This window comes from Dufourea novaeangliae, unplaced genomic scaffold (genome assembly GCF_001272555.1).
Source record: "Dufourea novaeangliae isolate 0120121106 unplaced genomic scaffold, ASM127255v1 scaffold133, whole genome shotgun sequence".
Lineage (NCBI taxonomy): Eukaryota > Metazoa > Arthropoda > Insecta > Hymenoptera > Halictidae > Dufourea > Dufourea novaeangliae.
In genome coordinates, this window is record NW_015374011.1 from 1,628,787 (window position 1) to 1,655,764 (window position 26,978).

At 43.0% G+C, this 26,978-nt stretch overlaps 3 protein-coding genes across 3 annotated transcripts; 1 reads left to right on the plus strand and 2 right to left on the minus strand.

Annotated features, from left to right (window-relative positions):
• Positions 1-7,084: 7,084 nt before the first annotated feature.
• LOC107188555 (protein kintoun) lies at positions 7,085-10,090 on the minus strand. The gene is made up of 4 exons (XM_015576859.1): positions 9,544-10,090; positions 8,234-9,466; positions 7,730-8,172; positions 7,085-7,651 (listed from the first exon to the last, which is right to left on the minus strand). Exons 1-4 carry the CDS (start codon positions 10,066-10,068, stop codon positions 7,267-7,269), a joined length of 2,586 nt encoding a protein of 861 aa, XP_015432345.1. The 5' UTR covers positions 10,069-10,090; the 3' UTR covers positions 7,085-7,266.
• Positions 10,091-11,002: 912 nt separating this feature from the next.
• Positions 11,003-13,257, plus strand: LOC107188534 (uronyl 2-sulfotransferase-like). Its single transcript, XM_015576835.1, has 6 exons — positions 11,003-11,161; positions 11,538-11,747; positions 12,435-12,595; positions 12,701-12,775; positions 12,865-13,025; positions 13,109-13,257. Exons 1-6 carry the CDS (start codon positions 11,003-11,005, stop codon positions 13,255-13,257), a joined length of 915 nt encoding a protein of 304 aa, XP_015432321.1.
• Positions 13,258-13,724: 467 nt separating this feature from the next.
• LOC107188588 (obg-like ATPase 1) lies at positions 13,725-25,051 on the minus strand (the record flags this gene model as incomplete). The annotated part of the gene is made up of 10 exons (XM_015576899.1): positions 13,725-14,277; positions 14,368-14,490; positions 14,561-14,657; positions 15,829-15,969; positions 16,036-16,133; positions 16,212-16,289; positions 17,030-17,205; positions 17,536-17,663; positions 19,147-19,207; positions 24,979-25,051. Coding segments are annotated over 10 exons (1,086 nt in total), but the record flags the coding sequence as incomplete, so codon positions are not given.
• Positions 25,052-26,978: the final 1,927 nt, after the last annotated feature.

The window sequence follows — 26,978 nt, forward strand, 5'->3', positions numbered from 1 at the left end:
ATGTTCATGTCTACTTTTCAGGTTTTTCGCGTTATCCACTTTGAAACTGTTCATTTTGAACCGTGCATCGGTAAACGCAATTAACTCGCGTGGTTTTATGAAAGGCTCATTCCACTACCAACGCGTTATTTCATACTTGTTACTTGATTCTATCAGAAAATTGTGGAATTTATTCCTTCGTTACGAAACGAGAGAATTATTGTGGTGCATTTGTCTTTCTCGATCGTAAGATGAATCTGTATCACTATATAGAGATTGCAGCAATGTAACAGGTGTGAAGAGAGGATACCATATAGGATACGGGCACATTATGTCCTTATCCTTTGCGAAACGTTCTCTTCTTCCGAATTCAAGCCAAGAAAATGAATTGCAATGTTTGAAACGTGTTCTTTATTTTCTGTTTTAAACATTTATTGTCAACAAATTACTTTTTTCTTGATTTTCCATGGTTACTCATAATAATGTGTATCGTTGCAACAAGTGGAATGTTAAAAATAAACTTACGGTCGTTTCAGTGTTTTTTTTAAAAGCAGCCACTAGTCGGATAGAGGATCTATAAAGCAGTCGATCTAGTATGACAGGCAAACTATGCTTCTAGCGGTAGATAACAATCGACGCAATTTTTTATGCAAATGTTCGTACACTAAAAATCAACGGTACACTCAGTCATCGTTACAGACCTTATCGAGAAAAGAGTTGCAGCTCAGAAGCTGAGCATCTTAGGCATAATCGGGAACATTATTCCTGTTTTCGTATCCGTGTGGATTTCGATGGTTCACTATTTTCGCACTGAACACGTCGTGGGAAGGGAAGAAAAATCATGTGTTCGTTCCGGTTCCGATAGAATCGAGGGATTATCGCGACATTACCGAGGGAAACGGGAGACACGCGGAACGCTCGCTGGTACTCGCGTAACTGACCGAGCCGAGGGGAGAGATTCTCTCTATCCTGATGGCCCGGGCTCCTGGCTGACTTGCGCTCCGCGCACCAAGGCGCAACATGTGGTAAACCGTTGAAGGTATACGCTAACACACCCACGCTTTTCTGTACATGCAAGCACATACGCGGGTCGTACGCCGATAAGTACACGAGCGCAAAACTGTGTAACCTGCATACGCACGCGCGCTGATTATTCCCAAACGCGTGTGTACCGCCAGCTATAAAACAGGGTCAAGACTCTGAGCGAGGATCAAACGAGCCGAGACACTAATCAAGTCTTTCGCCGGTGTTTTAAGAAATATATTGTAATTGACAGGAACGTCCGTCCCTCTACCAAAAATCATTAAAGGAATAGGACAGATCGTATTGTATCTGATTATAGGTGATACCAGAAGTCACAGAGCCGTTTGATCGTTTCATCATTTACCGTTTCCGATCCATCGATCAGGAAAGTAAACGATATCCATTGGCTTAGTCTTGCTACTGCTTGCAATGATGTCAATTATAGATTCATATAGATAAATCTTGTTCAATTTTCGGATGCCGAGTTCAAAGACATTCGGGTATTTATAAAGTACAGTGATGTTTCGATGAGTGCGATGTAATCGAGTCTGCTTCGGAGCTTTCGTGGCAAGACGGACAGGTTTTCAGCCCCTCATACATTTGTTTTTTATCCGAAGCTGAGCCTCTGCTTAGCTTCTGTTTACTCTGTTTTGATTGATTCGAGAGGGAGACCTCCCCCCAGTGTGGGAATAACGCAGTTGTTCGTGTCGCATTCATCGAGGGATCACTGTATTTATTCCTATGTTATTGTTTGAATCGTAAAAGAAACATATGTAAAATGTAATATACATGCGTACGTAACGCAAGCTTCTAGAGAGAGAAAGAAGGCTTCCATAAAAGATTATCGTAGACATTAAGTTCATATCGCTTTATGGACACGGGGATAGAAAATCCTCGACGAACCACTTTAGAGGTACTTCAAAGACCCGTAACGCTTTAGAACCGTTTCGTTTATTTCTATGGGATGGATACTATTTTCATCTATACGAGGGGATCAGGATACTCCAGTAGAACTTGTATGGTCGGTAACGAAAGTAAGCAAAATTTCGTTTAGTCTCATTAACGTTCACCGCGATGAAATCAACAATAGGATAATATCCAGCGTGTCATGTATCTCACATTCCAAATGCTATGAATGTGGCGATATGCAAGGATATTTGATATCCACGTTCACGGGGCTGATATGCAAAGGTATACTGTCGTATATTGCTTGTATACGGGAATTCATTGTTCCTTTGGAACGTGCGAGTCGAAAGACTACGTGAATTTGCTTCTATTCCGTGTATACCGAGAAATTTCAACGATTTCCCGCTGTGCAGGGATTCAACTCCGTGTAAGCAGCTTTCGTGCCAAAATCGTATCAGTAAAAACTGGTGGTAAAGCTTTATGAGCAACAAAATAGAGGAATTAATCAATCGGTCCGCGTAAAACGATAAATGGATTGCAAGTGCCGTAATAAGTGGAATACGATTGCGGATAGAAATTGCGCGAAGTTAGCACCGCGGGTCAGTTCGTGTGCCGTTTCATCGACTTTTTTTTTTCATATCTGAATACATAACACATACACGCATGCAGACACACGTACCGTGTGTATATGTATATTGAATGAAACGTTAACTCAGGTCAGTTTCGTAGTATTGTATAATGCGACCGCGCCAAAGGGGGTCGATGACTGTATTCGCGTGTTAGTTCCTCGTGAACAGGGCATGCAATCTGTAGGCGTTCCCGATATAGATCGTTGTAGAAAAATCTTTATAGGCTGTTCGGTTCTAAGGTTGTGTGTTTAACGATACATAGCGAACGGCAAGGGTTAGGTGCAACGTCGCGATGGTCGCGACAAGAATCAAGGGATCCGGGTTAATGAAAATCGATGGTGATGTGTGACTAGTTTTCCTTCGAAAATTGATGTTTATGGTTTGAGACTTTCCGTAGGACGCGTATTACGCCACTGTTTTATTCTATGTGGATATGACTGTCTTCGAAGCCTGATTTGTTACGATTAAAATCATATTTGGGGGAAAAACATCGTGGTATTTTTAGAACTGTGAAGGTGAAAGAAAATATAATTTGAAGCAAATCTCACGATTGAAAATATACAGGCGGAAAATTTGTCTACGTTGTATCTCGCAGAAAAGAAGTATCTTTTTGACGGGGTGAAAAGTTAGCTTCTTTACAGGTGACGCACGTGAAAGCCAGATCCGACACACCGTCCTATTTTTCAAGCACGAATCAAGCGGCCGCGGCAATGTGCTCGGTAGAGCAGATCTGCGCTTAGACGTAATATCCGAAGCTTTTGTCGGTCGTCTCCCATTTTCCAGAAAAGATTCGAAAGCATCGATCGACTGTACGAATATTCTCGTGGTCGTAGGTCCATTTCGATTTCTGCCCTCTTTCTCTTTCATTTCTCGCTTCTTCCCCTCGAGCGACTTGTCCGAAACTCATTTCTTCAAACGACTTTTCCCGCTCAACCATATTCGAGATATGTATGTAGCCTTCAGGCTTGCTGCGAAAACTGACTATGACGGATCCATACGCGACAGTGTATGATGCGAGTTTACGCATCTCTGAATGTTCGAAAACGATATGAATTTGTCATGTCTGTTAACCGTTGACGGAATTGTTTCTAAATTGCGAACGATAGAGCGTCGAGTGGCAGCAGCGAGAAATGTATCTGCAAGAAGCGCGATGTCGACGAGCTGAGGAAAATATAATCGATAACAAAAACCAAAAAAAAAATGTCTGTGTTGCACGAATATTGTCAGTGTCAGTGGGTTATCCGGGCAGCACGGCGTACAGACGGCGCGTGGTCACGAAGCAGGGTCCATATAATCGATACTCCACTACTTCGAGTACCTGACTCCGTAGGGAGGGATGGAGAAAAGGAGACGGATTGAGATAAAAAAGAAGCAGAAAGTCTCGGAGGGTAGGTACCTACCGCTTTTACCCTCCTGTTTCGTTGCCGAGTTTCCATGCTCGGTTCTTCGCTTCTCCTAGAAAAAGGATATGTCACATTTGCAATTTTTTTTGCCAGACACGCATTTTCATCCCGCATAAAGGGTTTACGATGCGTGAAACATAGTTGTCCCGGAAAAACGAACAGAACAGAAAAAGCATAATGAAATTGTAGGTAGAGGCCGGTTTTCTTGGATGTATGCACATATTACACTCTTTTCAAGCTATTATTTCGTCAAAGTCATATAGTCGCGCGAGCTACTGTCTGTTTAATTAAAACATTGAAGCGGCGCTTAAATACTCTGGTTGTCTTAATTATCCGTGTCTCGTCGCGTTTCGTACTTTTCTGCCGGCGTAATAATAACAACGTAGTATTGAAAGTATTAGTAAGTGATTCGTTAGAATTTTTGACAATGTTCGCGACTCAAGACATGTGTTTCATTCGTATTTTTATTCTACCGTGAAATGAAACACGTCTACGTGTGCGCCGATTTATGGTAACCTTATACATTATTCAGGTACATGCAAAGCGCGCGGATTTATGTTTGAAGGAAAAATTGATTCATCATCCCGTAAAATGTAAACGAAATTCTAGATGTATAACGGTCCACTGTCTGTTAAATCGTACACACATCGAATTCAATGGCGTATTGTAACGTCATTAAAACAATTGTATCGTTCGTGACTGAAATGAACGCGGGGAATACGGTAAACATCATTTCGTACTTGCAAACGCTTATTTTTAGCTGGAACATTGAATACGCCACCGTGTCAGCCTTTTGGCTGCACTTCTGGGTCGTCGGTGAAATTACTTTTAGGTTGAAGCTCTTCAGAGACTAAAGAACGTATTACATCTTTGTGCAAACATCCCACGATCTTTCTAGAGAAGAATTTCCTCTTACCGAGATAAGTGGAACATTGAAAAATTTCCAATAATTCCCTTCGAACCGGTAAGCTGTTGCGACCGGTTCGAAATAATATAGAATCGATCGAATGTACCGATCATCGGTTTATCGGTAATATGTGTCCGAGGATTAACCTTAAGTATCTTCGTTAAGAGTTTCAAGGGGATCGAGTTAGCATCGACCGGATGTCTGTATCGTCGGGAAATGTGGGGGTTGAGATCGCCGCTGTGGCAAATGGCCCGTGACATCTAACGTCTATAATTCCGTATTAGATACCGAACGGCCCAGTCACTGTTCCCCAGTGGTGCCAGGTGCGATGGCCGAACGGTAAGGTATAACGACGCGAACGGCTGCCGCATTGCCGATGTCGTGCCAGCCGTAACTACGGTACGTGGGGTACGTGTACCCTCGTGCACCCACGCCGACCTCTGACTCTCTCAAGAGGTGGACGACTTATCGACCTGGTACAAGTCAGGCCTACCACCTTTATCTCATCGGTACTCGAACCGCGAAATCTGCTGCGCGTGTACTCGATCCTCGCCATTTTCCTTCGAGCGTATTACTCCAAGATCGATTTTCCAAGAACGGAATACATATCCAGAGTCTCGTACCACGCGATACCACGATGGCATTGCGTCGATAGAGACATCCTTGAAAATTATAATGAATTTTCCATGCTTTTGCAGTCGCGGTGAATCGCGAGACACACACCATTCGATGTGGGAAACAAGGGAATACCTTGGCAGACCACATTTTCCCGATTATCCAAAAGCTTGAAACGTGTATTCTACTTTTTAGTCTGCCCTCTCTCACTCATCTGAGAACGAGAGAGAGAAAGAGAGAGAGGAAAGTACCTTCGTAGTGTTTCAGGAGAGGCCCTTGTCCCTTCTAGGTCGTCTCTTAGAGTGTTTGCGAATCAGGCCGCGACCCCGTCGTCACCTTCGCGAACCACGGCTATGTGCTCTGGTGGTTGCGCCGGGAAATTAGAACGTTGCATTCGTGAGGGTCGTCGCTGTCTCGCCCCTGTGCTGGGCCATCAATAGGAATAATACGAGCAACTATGCAATGCAGCACGGGCATAGGTAGACGCGAGTGTAACGACCTTACACCCCCGTAGGTAGAGGGATCGATGGGCTCCAACTCCGGGCAACCTCTCATCTACAGTCCCTATCGTGTTGTGGGTCGACTGCCTGCACCCGTGTTGCCTTGTTGGGCTGGCTTGTCCCACTTTTCTATCATGTTTTACCACTACCAAGTACACCCCGGTATATACCCCTTTGGTTTTGCGCCTTGTGACTGCCACTCGCAGATTCGATGACACCAAACTCGAGGTCTTGCATAAATACAATAGCTTTGTTTCTGGATGTTTCGATGCGCTCAACAAATCGCTACGGAATCGCTTTAACGGTAGCAAGTATTTAGAAAATCTTCCGAGGATTAGAAAATTTCATAATTTGAGGATAAGGATTCATCGAATAAACTAACGGAGGACCATTTAAACATGATGTTTTTGTAGTTTATTGTTCTTTTTCTTCGGTATGAAATGCGCTAGTACAGCTTCGCGTGCACATTGATATGACACACACCTCGTTAAAAAACTAAGTGCGCATGTACTTGAAAACAAGGACGTGTCGTTTAACAATCATGAATGAAAATATAACAGGTCCGCTTACTGTAACGATGCGTTTATTAAATGCACTGCATGTATATATGTATATGTGTATAATAACACGACAGTCTAAAAAATGTCTGTAAAAATTCATTTTTAAGAATTTTATTCTTGTATAGAGTAAAACGCATGTTGTCGAATATTTTCCGCGTTTCATTAATCGTGTATTGCGATACGTTGCCGACGATTTCTCTGAGAATGATTATAGTATAATCGATTCTTCTCATTTTCCGATAAGAAGTATCCGACATTCGAAATAGATCATACGCGAAATGTTTAATACGAGGGATTCTGTCGAATCAATTATGTTTCTCGCATAAACTTAGTTGATTACGCACAATATTAATAAATAGAGAAGATAAAATATAATGGAATAATAGGATCGATATCTCTGGATAATCAAACGAAAATATTATCGCTAAATACACTAATCAGAACTCATTTCTCTTCAATCCTACGTCTTTCCTAAAAATTCACGAATGTACAATTTCATTGATTTACGATAATTTCCGTGACTGGAATTGTATCATGCAGACATTTCTCTTTTTAGTGCTCCCACTGCTTAATCGCTAAAAAATTATCACATAATTCTAAACAAGTTCTACGATCTCTTTTCCCCTTTTTAGTAGTTAGCCTTTCGAGTTACGTTGCGACAACAGTTTCTATTTTAACGGATCGTCGATCCTCGCATGGCTTTAAAAGTTATCACATACGTGTGTCTCGATGAATCGTCAAGATTTACATATCGAGATCGAATATTAAATCATTTTTAAATTCCGCCTTGACCGTGTATTTCGTATCACTGATCGGACTATCTGCAGAATTTTCGTTAATCGTTTCTTCCTGGACGCTGGATTCCCGATTAGGCATCGAACGGTTATTACCGTTACCCCCTTTCTTGATTTCGATATTGGCAGTTATCTGTTGCGTCGATTGCTTATCGCGATTAAGGATAGGTTTCACAGTCTCGGAAGAATCCGTGGTTTTTGGACTCGCCTTGTATTTATCCCGTTCCTCCGTTTCGGAGTTTTCGCTCTCGCTCATCCGGCGTTCGTACGCGCGTTTTTTGTTTCGTAGCTTGCGCTGATTTTTCTTTCGTTGACCAAGAATACTAGAATTAGACCTACGGAAATGAAGTAAAATAAAGTATCGTGCAAGCTGGTGGTGTTGTCAATGTTGACGGTTGTGAGCGAAACAATACCTAAATAATTGTCGCGACACCACATCGTTGAATCGTACTGTTTTCTTTAAACTGGAACAATCCGATTCGGAATTGATATCTTGCACCGAATCGTACTGACAATCTATGGACGAGATGGGCATTCCGCTTTCGTCGGCGCTCGATTCGGATACTGAACGTGAAAAATCGTGAGTCCGACGTGACTTTAATATACCTTTCGCGAATGTACCTGCAGTATTTGTTACACTATTATTTGATAATTCATCTCCGCTGCTCTCTGAAACAGATCTAGTTTTTGTCATGGCGTATCGTCGACTCTGTCGGCGTTGTATAGACTTTGTACGTTGTTGACCCTCTTCGTCGTCGGAATCTAATTGTTTCGATCTAATACTTATAACGACACCGTCATCTTCTGCTTGTACATCAATCATCCTGTCTTTTTCCTGTCCACTGTCTTCCATCGTCTGAAATCAATACGGTCGAATGTAGAATGAGCTTTAATAGTTGCAAGTACTCTTAACTTACCGTCAATGCTTTCAATTGACGCCTGAAAGATGCGGCGGTAGGAAGTTCCCTTTCTTCCATGAATTCATCCCGCACACCGAAGTAGTATCGCGCTAAATTTTCAGTATTGTTTAACATTACGCTAAACACGACGTTGTTATCCCACGGTTCGATTGTGAGGGATTCTGGATACACAGAATCCGCGTATAGTTTTAAACAAAGCGAGTAGTGCTGTGGAAAAAATCCTGCGCCTACAGACGTTAACGTAACGTGTATCCCTAAATTATTTTGTAAAATTCTACGACGAATGGAATTCGGATCCACGTTCTTTACATTTATAGTGACGGCTAATTGATTATCGTATATATTACATGTAAACGGTGGCAGTAAATACTTAATGCTAGGATCTAAAAAGGTATCAGTGTTTTCTATAGGACTAGTCCGTAGTGCTGTATCACCACACTCCTCCTCCTCCTCTTCCTCATAATGTTTACTTTTCTTATCTATTTCCGCGACTGCAAGCACTGTTTCGCATTCTTCGACCAATTTCCGCGGGGGATCACTCGAACTACTTTGACCAGGAGCATCCTCTGAGGAATCTTCACGGAACAGTGGCAGTGGACTCCCGTGATCGCTGTCGACACCACTGTCTTCTCTGGTGTCCAACAAAGATACCACTGGTGGAATGACTGGCAAAGTTACCACAAGCTTTTTGTGCTTTGCATCAAATTTCGCGTTGCCGTGGTCTGCGTCCACATTGTAGGGCAGGGGTAACTCCAGCAAATACTTTGCTGGTTTTTCGCTTTTCACGCACAAAAAACGTTCCTGTACATCCAAAGATGCATCATTGGCAGTTTTCAGTAAAGGCAGATCTATAGAAATAATTAATCTTTTAGGTACGGTAGCATTCATTTTTGCATTTCTACTGTTACTAAAGTCCTCCAGCTCCAAATCAGACTGATGTTTAATAAAGAACTTGGGTGTTGCATATTTGTTGTTTGTAAATGGATCCGTAACAGGTTTGTCATTATAGTAGGTGGTAGGTGGAGATACACGCTTTGGCTTCTCTTCTAACCACTTTGTACGCTGTTCTCTTTTCTGATCGTAGTCTGCCATCAGCTTTTGGTAGATCTCTGGCTCTATGTCCAGCTGTTCATTTGGTGGCTCCTTGGAGGGTTTTCTGATCACTGTAGGCTGACATACACCTTTGTAGTTGATTTTTGGAAATTTGAGATTCTTTCTGTCCAGTTTCACCTGATGAAATACATAAGAAATGCAAAGTTATAGAGGTCCAGACAGGGCAAAGAACGAATCTGCTTCGTGGTACTTACCTTGAAGTTACTCTCCACGCCATCCATGGCAGTGTTGTTGACAATGTCACGAAATCGTGCATTCTTTGACGCCAGATAGATCGTGTCGGGGTGAAAGACGATGTCGAAGACCATGCAACGGACATTCTTCTTGTCAAGGTCGTCGCGAGGCGGTACAAGAGTATAGGGGATAGACCATTGCAAACCTCGATGACCTTGTTCGTAAGAAGGTTCACTGCTTGGTCGTGCCACGATGTCGCTCTTGCTGATGTTTAAGAAACATTTCCTGTCTCCATTCACGCTGGTTTTTATGACGTAACCAGCTTCCGGGTTAACGAATGTAACGTCGACGCCCCGTTCTTTTTCCAACTGCGTGATCTCCTTCTCGTACAGCTTCTTATTTTCTGGATCAGTCACCGTCTCCGCGTACTCGATCAGATATTTCCGGAATTCCTCCTTCTTCAAACACTCTGTCAATCTTGTCAGTTCTTCCTTGGTCACCTCCAAATCTTCCCACTCGTTCCTATGTGTTTCGTACGCGTCCATCTTATGAAATGATGTCGCGTGTTTACAAATAAACACGTATTGGTAGAAGGATCGCGAAGCTCCTATACCACGTGGATGGCTGCGCCACTACGCCGGCCGGTCGAACGACGGTCGGACGCGGAACTTCTAAACATGAAATGGCGCGCGCGCCATTTTTCCCTTATCGGATGATTCCTTTTATTTAAAATGTCAGCGAAATTTCGAACGATATCCCCCAAAAATGTTCAGTAATTGTTTCCCTTTGCCTCTCTCTCAGAAAAGAATATACACTTCAGGCCCGAGCAAACACCTGCACATTCATTCCATTGTATTTCAACATCCTCTTCAACAGACATGAATTACTGCCATTCATGCAATACCTATGTATTGAACCAACATCAGCAGAGTCGCGAAGGTCGATAAAGTCCATAGGTTTGCAGAGAGGAATCATCGTTTTTTGCTTAGAGTCGAGCTTCCTTTCACCATACTCGGTTCTGCAATGTATGAATCACGCTTTCGTCTGTCGATAGACCGCTAATAAAGTCGATAAACTTGTAGCGGTAATTAACTAATGAAAGTTGGAGGTGCAGGTAAACTGGTTACGGGTTCGGCGTTGCCTAAAGCAATGACTTTACATTTTAAATATGGACCAGAAATAATTCGCATGACCAGCTGGAAACCATTTCTCATTCATGTCGAGTAAATGTACGGGGAAAAGCTGAGTTTCCCTTTTCGCGAGATCTACAGTTGGTGGGGGAGTCGAGGTGAAGATGTGGGGATCAAGCGGTACGAAGTCTCTGACCCACTGACATTCTCCTCAGTTTCTTAGAAGGCACAAACGCCGGTAATTCGTGACTGGTAACATCGATGTCAGTGATTAGGATTATCGGTAAAATATTTCTGAAGAGTGTCTGAGACAGTCACTGTCGCGTAATCAACCGAGACTCGCATTGTCATGCGTATAAACCGAACATTTCTGTCCAGTGTCGTTGTTTGCTCGACAATTCTGTTCGTTGTTCTCAGGTCAAAATCGACAGTAGAATTCGCAGACAAGTCGAGGAACGACATAGAAAAACGTTACGCGACGGAACAACAAATCAGTAATGGCCAGCAGGTGAATTGTAATCATTTCATTTTTCAATCGTGGTCGAACTCAGGGCATGTTTAAATGTTTAAGAGTCAAAAACAGACAAAGAAGATCGATTAGATATTGTTTGTACTATCTGTGAACATTTCCGAAGGGTATCGTATTTTCCAATGCTCTGAACCAGTGAACTTTAAATAGTTCACTGGCCGAGTTTGGAAGGCATCCGATACAGTGAAAGTATGCACGTCAGCGGAGGATGTAATACTGGAAAGCGATCTTTTCCTTCTGCGATTTGAAAATCAATTTATCGGAAATCGCGCCTAATATCGGACTCAAACTGTCGTTAGGCTGAAGTATTTCCGCATAATTTTAATGATTATCTCTAGTGTTATTTGTTGCGCAGACATACCGATACGTTACGCCTTCTCTTGCGGAACTGGGTGCTCGTAGAAGTTTGCCTAAAATGAACAAACATATCTTGATGTTGACGCGCATACCCAATGCTGGAGGTGAACTCCTGGTCCTGATTTTGCAGCGTTTACAGGGGTACAATGCTTTTAAACATATACGTTTGCCACCTGGTGATCATGGACTTTTGTCATCTTTGCAAGAGGTAAATCTCATCCTCTCGATGCTTACTCAAAATCTTCGAGTGGCATGAAATTTCGTTGATCTGTAATGCAGAATGTAGAACTGTTCAAATTATTGTCCGTCGTGGTAGGGACTTTTTGAACACCACGATATAGTGGCGGCGCCAGTTTATCGTGGCATCGATTGAATGGTGAACGATAACGCGAGAAACGTGAATCAGCAGCTGATTCATTGATCGCATAAATCTGCGGGTAAATTTAATCACATTGTGGTCGTGGCACTTTGCGTTCACGCGTCGGACTCGGTTTTCGGTGTTGCAATCTAGGTTGTACCACTTTGGTCTTAGCGTGAATGCGGCAGACCCAAGAACTCATATTTGGAGCACGACTATAGTGGATGTTGCGAAGTGAGAGTACGGTTCCCGCGAAATGCGACATAAAAGTCAATGAATATTAAAAGATTCAATGTATTTGGAGCACGGTAATCAATCATCCTGACACTTCTTCCTACCCTGTATGGGTATTCTCGGCTGCCTCGTTACATTGCACTTTCATATACCTATCGCGGGAAACACATTTCTGTGCAATCGATAAAATTAATATCGATGCCAATTGTGTACTTGGTACTTTGCTGTCGAACTTTTACCGACAAGTAGACTCCGTTTGAGCATTTTTTTTCTCTTAGGACAACTTTATGCATTATTTCGCAGGAATTGCTAGTGGAGGAAATTACGAATATCATCAGACAAGAAGCGATACCATTAACATTTGACGGAGATGTTAGGTTTTTAAATTTTTCCAAGTTCGGCCGACAGCCACCATCGTTTATTTCTCTAGTGAGAAATCCTCTGCACGTTCAAAATGTACAGAGGTAAAGGATGTCACGATATGATCGATAGCGCCTGATAGTAACGAGCCAAACAGATCATCGCGTATAGATCGGTGTTTGTTCAATTGTGTGCTTTTTGATTTCCAGGTACCATGAAAAACTGAAAACTGATGTCGAAGGTAGAGCCATACCTACATTTTGCGGACAAGATCCACGGTGTACGTGAGTACTTATTAGATCCACCGGGTCATACATTTAAATGGAGTCTTTATCCTTTTATTTCTCTATATCGCGTAATCTGTAATTTATAGAGAGATAAATAATAAATGGGCACTGCAACGGGCTAAAGCAAATATTGTTGAAGAGTATCCTGTTGTGGGTATTCTAGATTGCATGGAGCAATCGATGAACGTGTTGGAACATAAATTCCCATATTTTTTCCGCGGTGCTAGAGACATTTATAAAAAGATTCGTAAGTAAATAGGAAATAGTTCAGTTAGTTTAGAGTATAAGAAAGTTTAGTTTAGTTTAATTTAATTAGTTCGTATTGTTTAGGGCCGAAAAAAGAGTACGTTTCTGATATGTCGCTTGCACTAGAACCACACGATAAAGATATTCTTCTGAAACTCTTTGAAGATGAGGTAGAATTGTATTACTGGCTAAAATCTCGACTTTTCAACGAAACAGTGAACAACCTTACGTAAAACTAACATTTATCAAATATGAAAGCTTGCCATGATGCCCCCTTTGATGTCTAGTTAGAAATTACACCAAAGATAATTTTTTCTACTAACTCTACTGCGTTAAATTTTTTTTATGGAAGAGAAGACGGTTTTACATCGTGTATATTACATCGAATTGAATAAAAGAAATATTTTTCAAGGAGTATAGAATTATCAGAAAATATTGTGACACCTTGCCGCCGTCGTTGCAGCATTTTTAAATGATTGCATCTTACGAGCATGTCTTCTTGCGCGACAGACAGTACGTGGTGCCATCTTTGAGTAAGCGATGGCAGGTAGGTAACACGTTCTTTGGATTTGCTATGCTATGGAATAAATATGGAAAACAGATAGGAATAATATTTGAGAACATCTATACTTAGTAAAAGCCTAAACACTAAGACTAGTAAGTCTCTTTGCGTTTCTCGTTGTTTTCACTGATTGTCCGGAGTTACAAAAACAGAACGATGAGTTATTTTATAAAGCCACTATTATTTATTTACACCTAGTAAGTCTGAAGCGTAACATTTTTCAATCGGGATCGTTGTGTAACATAAAGTAAAGTTGCAATTACTTTAGCAATAGTTACTGGTATAGATACGATAAAAGACTGCAATAAACTATTTTGATCGTGTAGAGAAAGGCCTCTCGCGTTAATTGTGTAGCAAAACATGTAAAAATTTACACGATCGTCGAGGATTTGCTGTAAAACTGTTCTTATCGTGATCAATACAGTGGGAGCTTATCGGTTTGCTGATAATGGAAGGAAACACGTTAAGGGGTATTGGCAAACGACATTAGTCGTTTCACTCGCATGTCGCGTGTGCAGCAAAACATGAGTATCATGTTGACGTATAAATGCACGAGCAACAACACGAGCAACGCGTGCCATCACTTTTTCTTCGCGTCTTTCAATCCAGCACCAGCATTGAACTTGAAGAAAATGATGTCTCCGTCTTCGACGACATAATTGCGTCCCTGCTGTCTATACTTTCCAGCAGCCTGTATCAAAACGGAAGCAAAAATCAAAACAAAGAAAATACGATTAATTATTATCCTCTGGATACCACCCACTATCGTATGATTTCTTACCTTCACAGCAGCTTCTGATCCTTCATTCTTGAAGTCATCGTACTTCATAACTTCAGCCATAATGAATCCCTTTTCGAAGTCTGTGTGAATCCTTCCAGCTGCCTGAGGCGCCTTTGTACCTTTCTAAAATTGTTCAAGATACGATCAGTGAAGAAACGACAGAACCTCGAAAATCACTACAATTTCTCTTTACCTGAATCGTCCATGCCTTGACTTCATCGTGTCCTGCTGTGAAGAAGTATTGCAGCTGCAATGCTTTGTATCCCTGAACGATGATCTTGTCAAGTGCGCTAAAAATGATTTGTGTGGTTAAAAGTGTGCGAAAAAAATACATACACGAGTGCAATGTGAAACTTTAATCGAAGAATTTCGAACTGTATATACGTAGGTGAGACGACGACGAAGATATATAGAATATGCTGTGTCCAATATGAAAATCAACGAATCAGGAATTCTGTGATGCGTTGTATTAAAAAGAAAAACGTGAATTCCTTGTTCATGGAAGGGGTGGTCAAGAGAAACAGGACTGTGGAATATGATTGTCTCGAACCGAATATCGTCTAATGACAGGGTACGGGAAGGGAGGCCATCCTGTTCCGTGGGCCCCTCTCGAACTCCCGAGACTTCACAGAATACACATAAAGCTGAACGACTTAATACCGCAATTTTATCACTCTGACTCTGTCTGAGACCAACTTCGGCGCCTAAGTCATCTGTGGTCTCGAAATAAAATCGCGGTATCCAGAAATCTTCCGTTTGTCCCCTGTGATTATCGAGTGAGACCATCTTATACGATCGTTCCGAGGGATCGACAGAACTCGTTGAAGAATTTCGATTTGTAGTTGGTCATTGAGGAGCACGATTTAATACTTCCTATATTAGCCACGATCACGGCGGACCCCGAAAATACTTTCACGTCCGTGAACAGTGAACACGTGGAGGACGGTGGATGAGATAGTTTTTGTTCGCGAATGACCTACTAGCCCACCGAACCGGTCGATTTTCGTTCCACCTCATCCCCTGGTTATACCGATATGTGCCCGGGAGGGTAGGAGGAGCTTTTTATGCAATTTCACAAGAATTTGAATAGCCCGGTTCGTAAAAATATAATGCGCCACGGCTGCTAAAGATGCCGCAGTTTTTATTAGTCGTCCTACACGAGAGAGGGTCGTGTCTAGACGCTTGGACCGATCCCTACATTATCATTACCGCCAGTAGACAACTCGGTGCATAGTTAAATGTGGGAACCGAACTTTCTACGGGTTACAGTCTTTTCGTTGCAACTTTTTTGTATCCAGTATTCTATAATTAGCAATGTACATGACTCTTCTAACTCTTGGAAGTCTGGTATTTTCTAGTAGAACGCGTTTCACGCTTCCGTGACTCTTTTATGCGAAAGTATAACGAATGATCGCGTGTAACGAAATCGTATTGTTACAAAGGGGAGATAGTTTTACGCACCTAGTAGCTTTTTGTTCCTCCAAATACTTTGCACGCTCTGGCTCCTCCATGTCGACAAGTTTGTTCTCGAAAGCACCGCTGAATGGGATCAAAATAGCTCCGGGATCGTTTTTGTCGACCCATTCCTTTATTTTGATTAACCTGTACATCAAAACGATTATGATTAGATGGGGAGATTTGGGATAAACGATACCGCGACATACGTACCACTTGTTCTTCTTACGGATGTAGTCCTTCTCCGAGAGATTAACTAAATAAATAACCGGTTTCGACGTGAGGAATAAATATTTGTTGAGAACTTCGATCTGCAAAAGAGACGGAACCATTGAAGAAGTTCGAAGTTGAAAAATTTACGACGATTAAAATCAACTTAATCGACTTACTTCGGTAACACTCCAATCGGCGAACCTAATATGCTTTTTTTCGTCCACCATAACACTTTTCACTTTCAACAGCGTATCCTACACAGAAGGATGATTAATTTATTAGAAAACCATTGTGCCTTTTTAGGGTTACGTTCCGTTCTTTTTTCAAACTTTGCTACTATGGAAATTCATTTTACCATGAATCGGAAGAAACGGACGTTCCGTTTAGAGTATTTAGCCGCACGGAGTACGCGCGGTCGCCTGGAATGATTCCGTGATCGAGCTGTGATTAGAGGACCGTAGATTCGCGAATCGTCGCCCCATTAGTTAGACCGAAAAGACGAAGAGCCAGCTTTTAACTCTCGAAAAGTTTTAGCAAATTGCAAAGTCTGGAACGAGGGAGGATCGGAAATTGCCGTGGGTCAATCCACGGAAAGAGGGTAATTCGATTGATTCGTTCTAGGAAGCAGTGTATCTCTCTCTTAATTCCCTCGGTGATTTCGTTCAGGTTTCTCGATATACTTGTGTTTGTAATGGCTTCCTTCGCGCTTCGACGTTCCAGTGTATTCATCCTTCTTCTTTTTTTTTTTTTTTTTTTTTTTTTTTTTTTTTTACGGCGGACGGTATCGTTGATTGAGCCGCAATTACACGTACGCGCGTTTATTCTATGAATTCTGATAGAGGGCAGATTGGAAACGCGGTCGCGCGATAGATTATTATCGCGTTGCGGAAGTTGCAGCGTTCTCGTGTCGTGGCATTCGACCGATCGAACCAAATAGGAGAGAAAGCGATCGTGAAAATTGTAAAACTTTTAGAAAAGATTGATTGTTACTTACATATTCGGGCTTTAGTTTCTTATCGTTTCCTCGGACGACAAGCTTTTCTAATTTCTCGAGGTGAACGTTCAAAAACTCGATATCTTTTAATCGCAATTCCTCGCTAATAATCTCAAGATCTCGCACGGGATTCACATCTCCTTCCACGTGAGTGACGTCGTCGTCGTCGAACGCTCCTGTGTACAAAATGTACAGAATTAACCCCTTTTAGAGATTCGTTTTATCTGATTTTCAACGATTCATCGCGGCTACGTTCCAGGTAGACAATTGAAGTAAAAAGTTGCAAACATACGCGATTAATGCTTGTAAACTACTCATGCGTGTTGCACTCGGTTCGCGTCTAGAATTGCGTGTGCGGTATACCAAAGAAACGAACGTTGATGTCATCGACGACAGATTATCCTCCCCCTTCACAAAATTCGATTTTATCTGTTATCGTTGGTCGTCGTTTATATCGGACGTCACGGAATTGCATGATTCAAAGTGTGTAGATTTGAACAACTCACGGGCCAGATGAAAAATCCCATCGCAAGCATTAATGTGCGAGAGGAAATTGTTTCCCAAGCCCTGTCCTTCGGCGGCACCTTTAACGAGCCCGGCAATGTCCACTACGTTCAAGAAGGCTGGAACTTTGCTGAAAGCACGCGTTAAAAATACATTGTTCGTTAGGACGCTTATTTCACTGGGAGGGGAAAAAAAGACACTGACCGACAATCGCGATTCACAATGTGTCGTGCCACGCGTCTAGGATCGAAACGGGGGGAGGGTGTCGCGGTGACAACGAGCTGTATTTAAATGCTAATGCGAGTAGCCTCATTAAACAATTAGCCTTTGAAGAGAGGCGTCGGTGAAATGAACGAGAAGGGGAATTCCGCGTTAGGCGGCTTTCATTAGGGGTCGTTGAATCATCCGCGACACGTGCCAGTAGTCTGACCATGCGATGTCGTTGGCAAGAGTGTTTCAGCCACTGCACACACGCTGGGAGCTCGGGACGTGGAGACCGTCCTTTGATCTGCCATCGTTTCGCATTTTAATCTCTTTGAATTCGTGGAACTGCAAACGAGCACGTGTCGTAAAACAAACCGTGTAAGTTGCATCGGCCATTTGTTCGATACTTATTCGCTTTTTCCTGCTTTATACGCTCCACTGTCTACGTTTTATCTGTCTGTATGTTTTCCTTTCATTACACGTCGAACGTTTTCACGCAACGACACCGTGGAAAATATTCGTGTCAGTGAACCGAACGCTCGTTTCGCTGGCGAACCCTTCATGAATCTGCTGCTTTGTACATACATTCAATCTCATCGTGTCAACTAGCCAGCCAGCGTGACGATGCACGGAGGCACGGTAAACAGGGTTTTCGTCAATGTACACCGCAGCACGTACAGTGGTTTCCACGTGTTTCAATGAAACGGCCGTTATCACACCTGACCACCTTTGAATACGCGTATACAGGGTTTTCGATCAACTCCCACGGACTAATTTCGTCTTTTTTTTTTTTTTCAATCACCCGATACGGTAAGCTGGAAAGAGAGATGAAATATCCGTCTACATCGTGAAGCAAGTACGGGAAACGACAATGTAAAGTCGGCCGATGTTCAACATGTACTCCGTGTCGCGTAGACGAATTTAGTCGAATCTGCATTGCAGATCACGTACCGTTTTCTCCCGGCCCTGTCCCTTGCTCGTGAAAATAAAAGCAAAGAAGTATGGAAATGTCAATAGTTATTCCAACTGGTTTACCATCGCGAGGGTGCGTTCGCAGATAGAATCCCGTCGCTCTGGTTCGATGGTAACGCGTTCGAAGTAAGTAGGTACGCGTGGTTACGATGACAGAGTTGGGCACAATTTTATTCGAACAATACATATAGTGAATAGGAACAGTATTTACGATCGTCATCCTAATCTTTAAACACTTAACGAAATTAAATAATTCCATGCTAAGTGTCTACTCATTCCAGAAGAAATACTGTTTTATTATAAAAATTGGAAATTCCCCATTTAGTCGTTATCAGTATATTATCAGTATCTTATTCGTTATTCGAGATTTTTTATCTAGATAATGAATTTGCCCAGATCTCTACCATGGAACAGGTATTTGCGCCTTGGTTACTCACCTAGCCGGTTTGAAATACTCGCACAAATAGTCGAACCTTGCGTCGGGTACGGGTACGCGACGTGCTGGAAAATAAGAACAGCCATTAGACATCGTGCAAGGAAACTGACGCGTAGAAAAAAGGAACAGGCTAAAAAGTACATGAATAGTTCGAAACTTCTCGTTTATTCAACAGTTGTTTAATGTATTACCATATAGGTACAACGAACGTTAATGCAGTAAACGGAAAACAGGGGTTCAATCGTCCGATTCTTCGCTCGGATCAACCAAAAGTTGCGTCGGCGATGTACGACGGAACGTGATAAAGTTCGACATTCGCGGAAAGATGTCCGACAGTATCGATATGTCGGTGCTATTTCGATAACAGCCAATACTAGTGTCGTTGATTCCCTCTGGATACACGGGTGCTTTAATGAAAGGATTCCGCTTCTTTTTTATGGAATACGTGGCTCTTTGAAGAATTCTGTGGCGACCGTATATTCTCCTGGCGACTTTGTCATAGATTTTCGTTTCTTTTAACATGCACGAGACATTGCAGGTTTTTAAGTATACACCGATACAAATTGCAGCCGTGGTGGAAGGCGATAAACCTGGTAGCTTTGGCCGAATCACGCAGACCTGATTTACGGCTTCCACGATCACCGTCGCGACAGTTTGCTCCAAGAAGCCTAGGTCTGGTAAATTTTTAACGTCGATCGGTGGTAACGTATGGAAAAATTTTACGTTAACTTCCGCGTATTTATCTGGATATGTCAAAAATTTCTCGCGACATTCGTCCGTACAAAACAGATACACTTGATCTTTGTATAAAGCTCCTATGGTTGACTTTCCTGGTAGCAGTTTACGATGCGGTAGGTTCTCGACGTAAGTAACTGGACAGAAACCTGCAATTCGTAATCGTCTCGCCCAACAGGAGTGTTCCACGTCGATCGTTTCCGTCAAAACTCGAGGACGATCCTCGGGAAGACACGCCGTGTTCACCGGTGGAAGATACTTTTGTGGATTTAGCATGAAATCGTCTGCATGTCGCATACAAACCCAATAGAAGTGTTCTCTAAACTGAATCATCCCCCGTTGATCTGGAACGGATCTGCAAGTGGTCAGAGCGTTCTCGTAAAATAGACAAGCAGGACAATACGACTCAAATTTGCTGTGTCGTTTCTTGAATTCGTATGGGGAAACGCTCATAAACTGCAATCTATGACACTTATCGTAATCGCTCTCGCGGAAGTACGATCTAATGCAAGCGTATCTGAAGCACACTTCTCGATCGGCTCGCGTCCATACGTGCCACATACTTTTATCGGCCTCAAGATCGATCACGTTCTGCGTAAACTTCTTCAGCCACTCCCGAAACTTGACTCGATCGGCGTTCCAATTTGCGTAACGATGTTCCAAGAATTTGCTAGAAAAATTTGCCGGTTTCTTTGTTTCGTCGGCTCCACGAGACAAACAGTTGGTACAAAACGTAAGATTTGCCTTGAGATCCAGTACGATGATCGGTTGAATGCCTAGTAACGACAGACTCTCGAATTCTTTGCGACTCGAAGGGAAACCATCCAACACGAAACCCTGAGATGTCGATCGTGGATCGATGCAGTACATTTCGACGGCACGCGATAGAGATTCTTCAGGGGCGATGCGGCCTGCTCGAAGATGGGATTTCGCGAATTGCGCAGATTCCGTCCAAGGAAAATATTCCACGAGGTGTCGAACAGCCGAGCCTCGAGTTACAATTCTCAAGCCGTATTTTGCCGCGAATCGACGCGCGAGACTAGTTTTTCCGCATTTCGGCGGGCCGATAATGGAAAGTCGAAATGGAATGACGGGCGCGCAAGAATCTTGTTCCAGATATTTCAATGGATTCTTTAAAAATTCGGAACAAGCATCCTTGCCGGTCAGAAAATAGAGGAACTGCCGATGTGTTACCGGATAAATTTCTTGCCGAGCCTCCGATGGTAGAAACATTTGCAGAGGTGTTTGATTTTTGTAAAGTTGCACCGGGCACCATCGGCCGAAGGAACTTTGGAGATAATAACCGCAATCGAGAAGCATTTCGGCTGTCTCGAGGTCAATAGTACGGGGTCGTTCTAGAACAGATACATCTCGATCAATGTAAGGACTGAGAATTCTCATAACTCGCAGCAGAATGTCTTTAAACGTTCCTTCCGTGTTTATTGCTGCATATTGAATCGATTCCTGTTGCACAGCTTCCCGCATTGCTTCTATCTTTCGAGAGTCGTTTGCGTATGTTTCCTCGAATTCTTTCTCTATTCGAAGCTTCGCCGTTTCGTAATCCTCCCAATCGATGAATGGAATAGGTAGAGGATTCTCATTACGCCAAATTTCTTCTAATTCAAACTGCCTACGCAATATTACTTCCGGATAATCGTCGTTGTAGTCGTAGGTGTCATTGTCGTCTAAATTGATGGATACATGCTCGATCCTTGGCGCATTTCCGTATTCATCGAACGATTGCCATGAGAACTCGTCAGCTTCTTGCCCATGTAGCAGATCATCCATTTCTTCCATCAAACTTTTTCTGACCCACGTGTTCTTGTCTTTGTGATAACTCTTCAGTTCCTGCATGTGACGCAATTGCTCCTTACGTTTTTTCTCTAACAACGATTCCTGCCATAATTTCAGTAGTTCGGGTATTATCCTTTGGTGCGCCTTGTCCTTATCGCATCGAAGCTCTATGATTATCTCGGGTACTGTGTAATGGTCAAGCGCCATTTGTACGTCCTGTGGACAACTTGGAAATTGCTCCATCACGAGACCGTGTTTTTTGTACCGTCCTTCGAAAAATTCCAACAAGCATTCGCGAAGAATTTTCTTAGGAAGTTCGCTTCCTTCGTTCCAATAGCGTCGTATCAAAGTTTGTAACGTGGAAGCATCGCGGATATATTTCTCGTCGTCTATGTATTCCGGCAAATCTACTTCCTCTGGATGATCCTGCGGTAAAACCATCTGGCATCTGTGTAAAATAGACGGACGTATCCCTCGTTCTCTCACGAATACAGAGAAAAATTTAAAGTAATCGATGTGCGCTAAACCATACTCTCGGGATATCGCGTCGGCCAACATGCTTTTTCCACTTCCCAGTGGACCAATGATACTGACACGAAGAGGTGGAATCACCGATAACGGTCTTCGAAACGGAATAGACAACTTCTGAGGACTGTGTAGAAATTCCTGAAGAGCGGCATCATTGGAGAGTAGATAAATCTTATTCATAAAAAGTGCGCTGAAATCTTCTTTACCCTTCCAGAAGACATTGTACTTAATTAGTGCCACGGGACAGTATTGATCAGTGTCTCCGAGGCGACGATTATCTTCCCTGTTGTCTACCACAACAGTACCTTCTTCGTCTCTTAAGTCTTCCCCTTCGCCTACGTTCTCGGTATTGTCGGTCATCGCCATATATTCTGCAAGATCCTTTTCCCTTTCCTTTTCAACGTCGCTCATTTCCCTAGCTTTATCCACGTAACGATCTTTAATATTTTCCATCACGAATCCGAATATATCGTCGATTTTGCTAAGATTACAAGTAATCAGATTTCTGCATGAATTCGTTACCTTTTCTCTCGTTGCTTCCCAATCCAATTCGAACTGTCGAATATGCCTCAGATATTCCGCTAATCCTTGTGTCTGTTCTTCGCCATCACTGTCTTCACCGTTCGACCATTCCTCGTGTTCCTCCTCAAATTTTTCACTATCGTGACTGCTGCGCCATTTGGACAACAAATATTCGTACGGATCCTCGTCGTACAATAGAATTGCATCTTCGAAAAGAATATTTGAATCCTCGACAATCATTTTCCAACAATCTATATCAGGATATATACCATCCACGATGTAACTCCCGTCTCTCCACACTCCTACATCTATCTCCTCTTTCGGTACGTCTAATATCTTTTTCACGAGAAAGTCAGTCTTTTCTTGCAGGCCTGCGTAAACCATCGAATCGAAGAAAATATTCGAATCGCTGTCCGATTGGTTTACATTTATTACAGTACCTCCAAACACGTTCGCCAATGTTTTACATAGATCAGATTTTCCGGAGTACTTCGGACCGAATACCGCGATTTTACACGTTGGTCGTGGAGCAAAAGAAAGGACGAAAGTTCTTGGATTCTCGATAAACAAATCAGTCGTTTCAGCTGACGAGAGGAAAAAGATTTTATCCATAAACCTGACAGCAAATTTTGATGTACCTTCTACGGTTCTGCCCCTAGCTAATTCGACCGGGCAAAGAAAGTTCCAAGCGGAGAGGCTCCATGGATACATCGGTGAAACAGTTTCTCTGTTTGCCAAAACCTGAAACGCCTCTTCGTTCGACTTACCCTCGAACTCCTCTATCGGCGCAGACATCGCGGAGGTTTCGCCGTCAAACTTCATCGTCGCAAGATCCAAAAATTTCGTTGGAAGAATTACTCTGGGAACCGGTAGTGTGCGTAAACGTGAGATCACTATCTGAAACATTTGTGACACTGCGCTGCGACCATCCAGACGAATCACGTTCTCTGGTTTGTGTAATAAAATCCATTTATCGATAGCAGCCATTGCAAAATGTTTGTACAATTTGCACTGAGCCTCGACGTTTGATTTTCGGTCGGAAACTCGTTTCAATAAATATTTTCCTTGGTTTTCGTCCAGAATCCTTTCCTCGTTCATCAGCTCGCGATAGAGTTCGAAAGATATGTTGACGTCGTTTTCCGTTCTGTTGTTAGCGAACGTCGTTTCAATATTTCGGTTCATGGCTGCGAGGCTAGTATCTACTATTCGTCCTGTTCCTGCGTCAATGCGAAAATGTTCACGCTTTCTTACGACGTCCTCATCCGGACACATTACGTAGATACTTATGGACGGTTTTATGGGCCATGTGGTGAACATTTCGTCGAGTTGATTGGAAATAAACTCGTATCTAGGTTTCATCGCACAGCTTTTATTCTTGAATTCTTGATCGGCAGAAAGTTTCATAAAATTCTTCGTGAGGTTCTGAATGTCTGATTCTTCGGTCGAAAGATTCGAGTACGAATGATAATCGAGCAATTCGTTTGGAATCAGCGGGAAACCTTCTACAACGTAACCTCTGTGACGCACGTCTCTTTCGTTGATTCTATTTTCTATCAGATACTTAATAATATCAAGGCCCAGACACTCGCCATTTCGTAAAATGGCCGAAATGATTTTACCAGTTTCGGTTCCTTTCTCGATTTCGCGTTTAACAAGTTGCGTCGGAGAGACTAAAATACATTTCCAGGAGTCAGCGATCATGGCTGCCAGTTTTGAGGTATTTAGATCAGGTTTCCCAAGTATAACGAAAGACGTTGGCACAGTTTGCAGGTATTTTGTTCTGGCTTCAGTCTCGCAGTAAGGATCACGTATTGTGTAAGGTTTTTTAGGGGATTCGAAATGGGGTTCGATGTTTCCATATTTTCTGGATTCACAGGTCGCTGTGAATCTGGTAAGTGGATTCGCGTCTTCGTGGAAGGCGTAGTATGAATTAGCTTTTGGATATACACAGTGATTGGGTTCAGACCAGGGAGGATTGAACTCCTCGCGGGGATGTCCTTTAATATAACGAAAGAAACTCTTCTTTATGATATAAGACGCGTTCACGTAAAACTTGTCGCCATTGTCTTTACGTGCACCGCGTTTATCACGATTGGAAGTTGTCTCGCACATCGCCGCAATATATTACTAGGTTTCGCGAATTCTTTTTCAATCAGAAGCTTCATTTTGAGGTTCGCTGTGGCGCTTTAGATTACGGTTAGAAACAAATGACGCGATCGAATCGAATAAATTAATAGTGAATTTAGATACTTATTTTCATTGGGATCGATGGTGCAGAATGGGAAATTCTCCGCTGCAGCCTGGCTTTTGGTTAAGACGTTGAAGAAAGTTGATTATTTTTCGGCGCCATTCTATGAAAATATAAAGAGATCGATTTCAAAACTGCTAACATGCATCGCGACGTGAAATTTAAGCAAGTCCGAATGTTTGCGTTCGCTGTTACGGATGCACTATCCATCTAACTCGTCCCTTGACCGATCCACGAGCATACACTGAGGAACTATCGGTTCCTCTTTGTCTTCGGCTTACAGACTAACGTGCACCATGCAAAAGTGAACACAATATGAATACATTGAAAACGGGGAAGGGGATATATCAGTTTGCACGGCTAGAAATGAAAATGATCCAACGTGAAATGGCCACGCCCTTGTTCCTCCAACCCTTGGAATCACGAGGATTCCGTGGATCGTTCGCGTATACACGTAATGCCTCCGGCCTCGCGATGGTTCGAACAGAATCGAGCCGAAAGAGTCGGCTTCTCGAGCATCGAGTCGCTTTCAAGCGCTCCGGGTGACTAATTATATTAATGCGGACGGCACATCAAGCGATTGCTGTATTTACCACGAGATTGCCCCCCCTTCTTCCTCCCCGTTCTCCAATGTACAACGGACCCGCGCCATATCAAAGGACGAAACAGGTAAGAGAACGCCCGCGGGAGGCGCAGGGGGGCGAACGAAAGCGCGCGGGGAAGGTGAAACTCTCGAGGGAGAGAAGTAGGGACGAGAGGTGGATTCACCGAGCAAAGATGCGAGGGAGGAGAAACACGCCGAGCAAGGGGACCGACGATTACTGGGCAGCAGAGCCGCGAATCACCGGCATCACGCCGGGAATCTGCAACCGCGCCTCAGGCCGCCAATCCGCCACCGACTTCGCGGTTCCTCTTCCTCCCCTGCCTTCTCTTTCAGCTTATTCACCCTCTCCCTGTCCTTCTCCTTTCTTTCCTTAACCATCCACAACCTTCCTCTCTTCTTCGTCGTCTTCTTCTTCTTCTTCTTCTTCTTTCTCCGTCCATTCCCCAAACTATCGAGTCTTCGAAACGGTTTAACCTGAAACCGCGCGCGCGGCACTTCTCGTCGTTCTTCATCACGGTCCCCGAGAAATTTGCAAATTACGATAATGGAAGAGAAGCGAAGACTCGTCCGCGATGCTACTCAAGAATTGCTTTGGCGCCGCTGCAACACCCTCATTCCCCCTCGGACGATCCTGTTCCGCCTGTATCTACTCCACGGTCCTACCATGGACCAATTATTTCCATTCGATTACGGTTAAGGTTAACTTTCGAAAGAAACAACAATGATTTTTTTTTTTTAGATCAAATGTCGACGAGAAACTACGTTTCAAACGACCCGCCTACGTTTAGTACTGGATTCTATCGATTGGAGGAGCTTCAGGAGTTTTAGCTGAATCGTACAGTGCTGCCCTCGCAACACTTGCTTCTTGAACCATGCACGATGCACATCAGAACCTAACCTTACTTTGTCGAAAGAACAAAGCTGTTAAAAGGTTGGAAACGGTAACAATTAGAAATTGTATATTTGCCGATGGCAGCACAACACGAACAAGTGACGTGCCAACATTTGAACGACACGTGTACCTCCCTATCGGCGCAACTAACATCGGACCATTCGTGCAAGCATGTACGTTACCTCGTTTCTCTGAGTCAGAATTCCGTCTATGAAAATGGAATTGTTTTCACTCGTCGAATAAACATACCAGTGATCGAGTTTCGATTAAATACCTTGTATATCGCTGCTATCTTCACAAAATAAATATCACTGCACAACGCGTGGCACAGAAAGGAACACAGCGCACGTTCGGTGTTCGGTGTCGTCAGACGTTCGACCGGCCTCCCTCCGATTCTGAAACAGGCAGCTGCATTATCGTCAGAGAAACAGTTATGCAAGTATGTAAGAAAAATCAGAAAACCGATAAACGAATTAATCTTTGATGGTAATATGAACGAAACAGTATTTA

What these genes read in the sequence shown, in the direction of transcription:
- LOC107188555 (XM_015576859.1), bottom strand. Translation starts at nt 10,068, where the DNA reads ATGGACGCGTACGAAACACATAGGAACGAGTGGGAAGATTTGGAGGTG. An exon ending in GCGTGGAGAGTAACTTCAAG is followed by an intron (nt 9,467 to 9,543) that starts GTAAGTACCACG and finishes GTATTTCATCAG; the next exon opens with GTGAAACTGGACAGAAAGAA. An exon ending in GTGTCGCGACAATTATTTAG is followed by an intron (nt 7,652 to 7,729) that starts GTATTGTTTCGC and finishes TCATTTCCGTAG; the next exon opens with GTCTAATTCTAGTATTCTTG.
- LOC107188534 (XM_015576835.1), top strand. Translation starts at nt 11,003, where the DNA reads ATGCGTATAAACCGAACATTTCTGTCCAGTGTCGTTGTTTGCTCGACA. An exon ending in TTTTGTCATCTTTGCAAGAG is followed by an intron (nt 11,748 to 12,434) that starts GTAAATCTCATC and finishes ATTATTTCGCAG; the next exon opens with GAATTGCTAGTGGAGGAAAT. An exon ending in CACGTTCAAAATGTACAGAG is followed by an intron (nt 12,596 to 12,700) that starts GTAAAGGATGTC and finishes TTTGATTTCCAG; the next exon opens with GTACCATGAAAAACTGAAAA.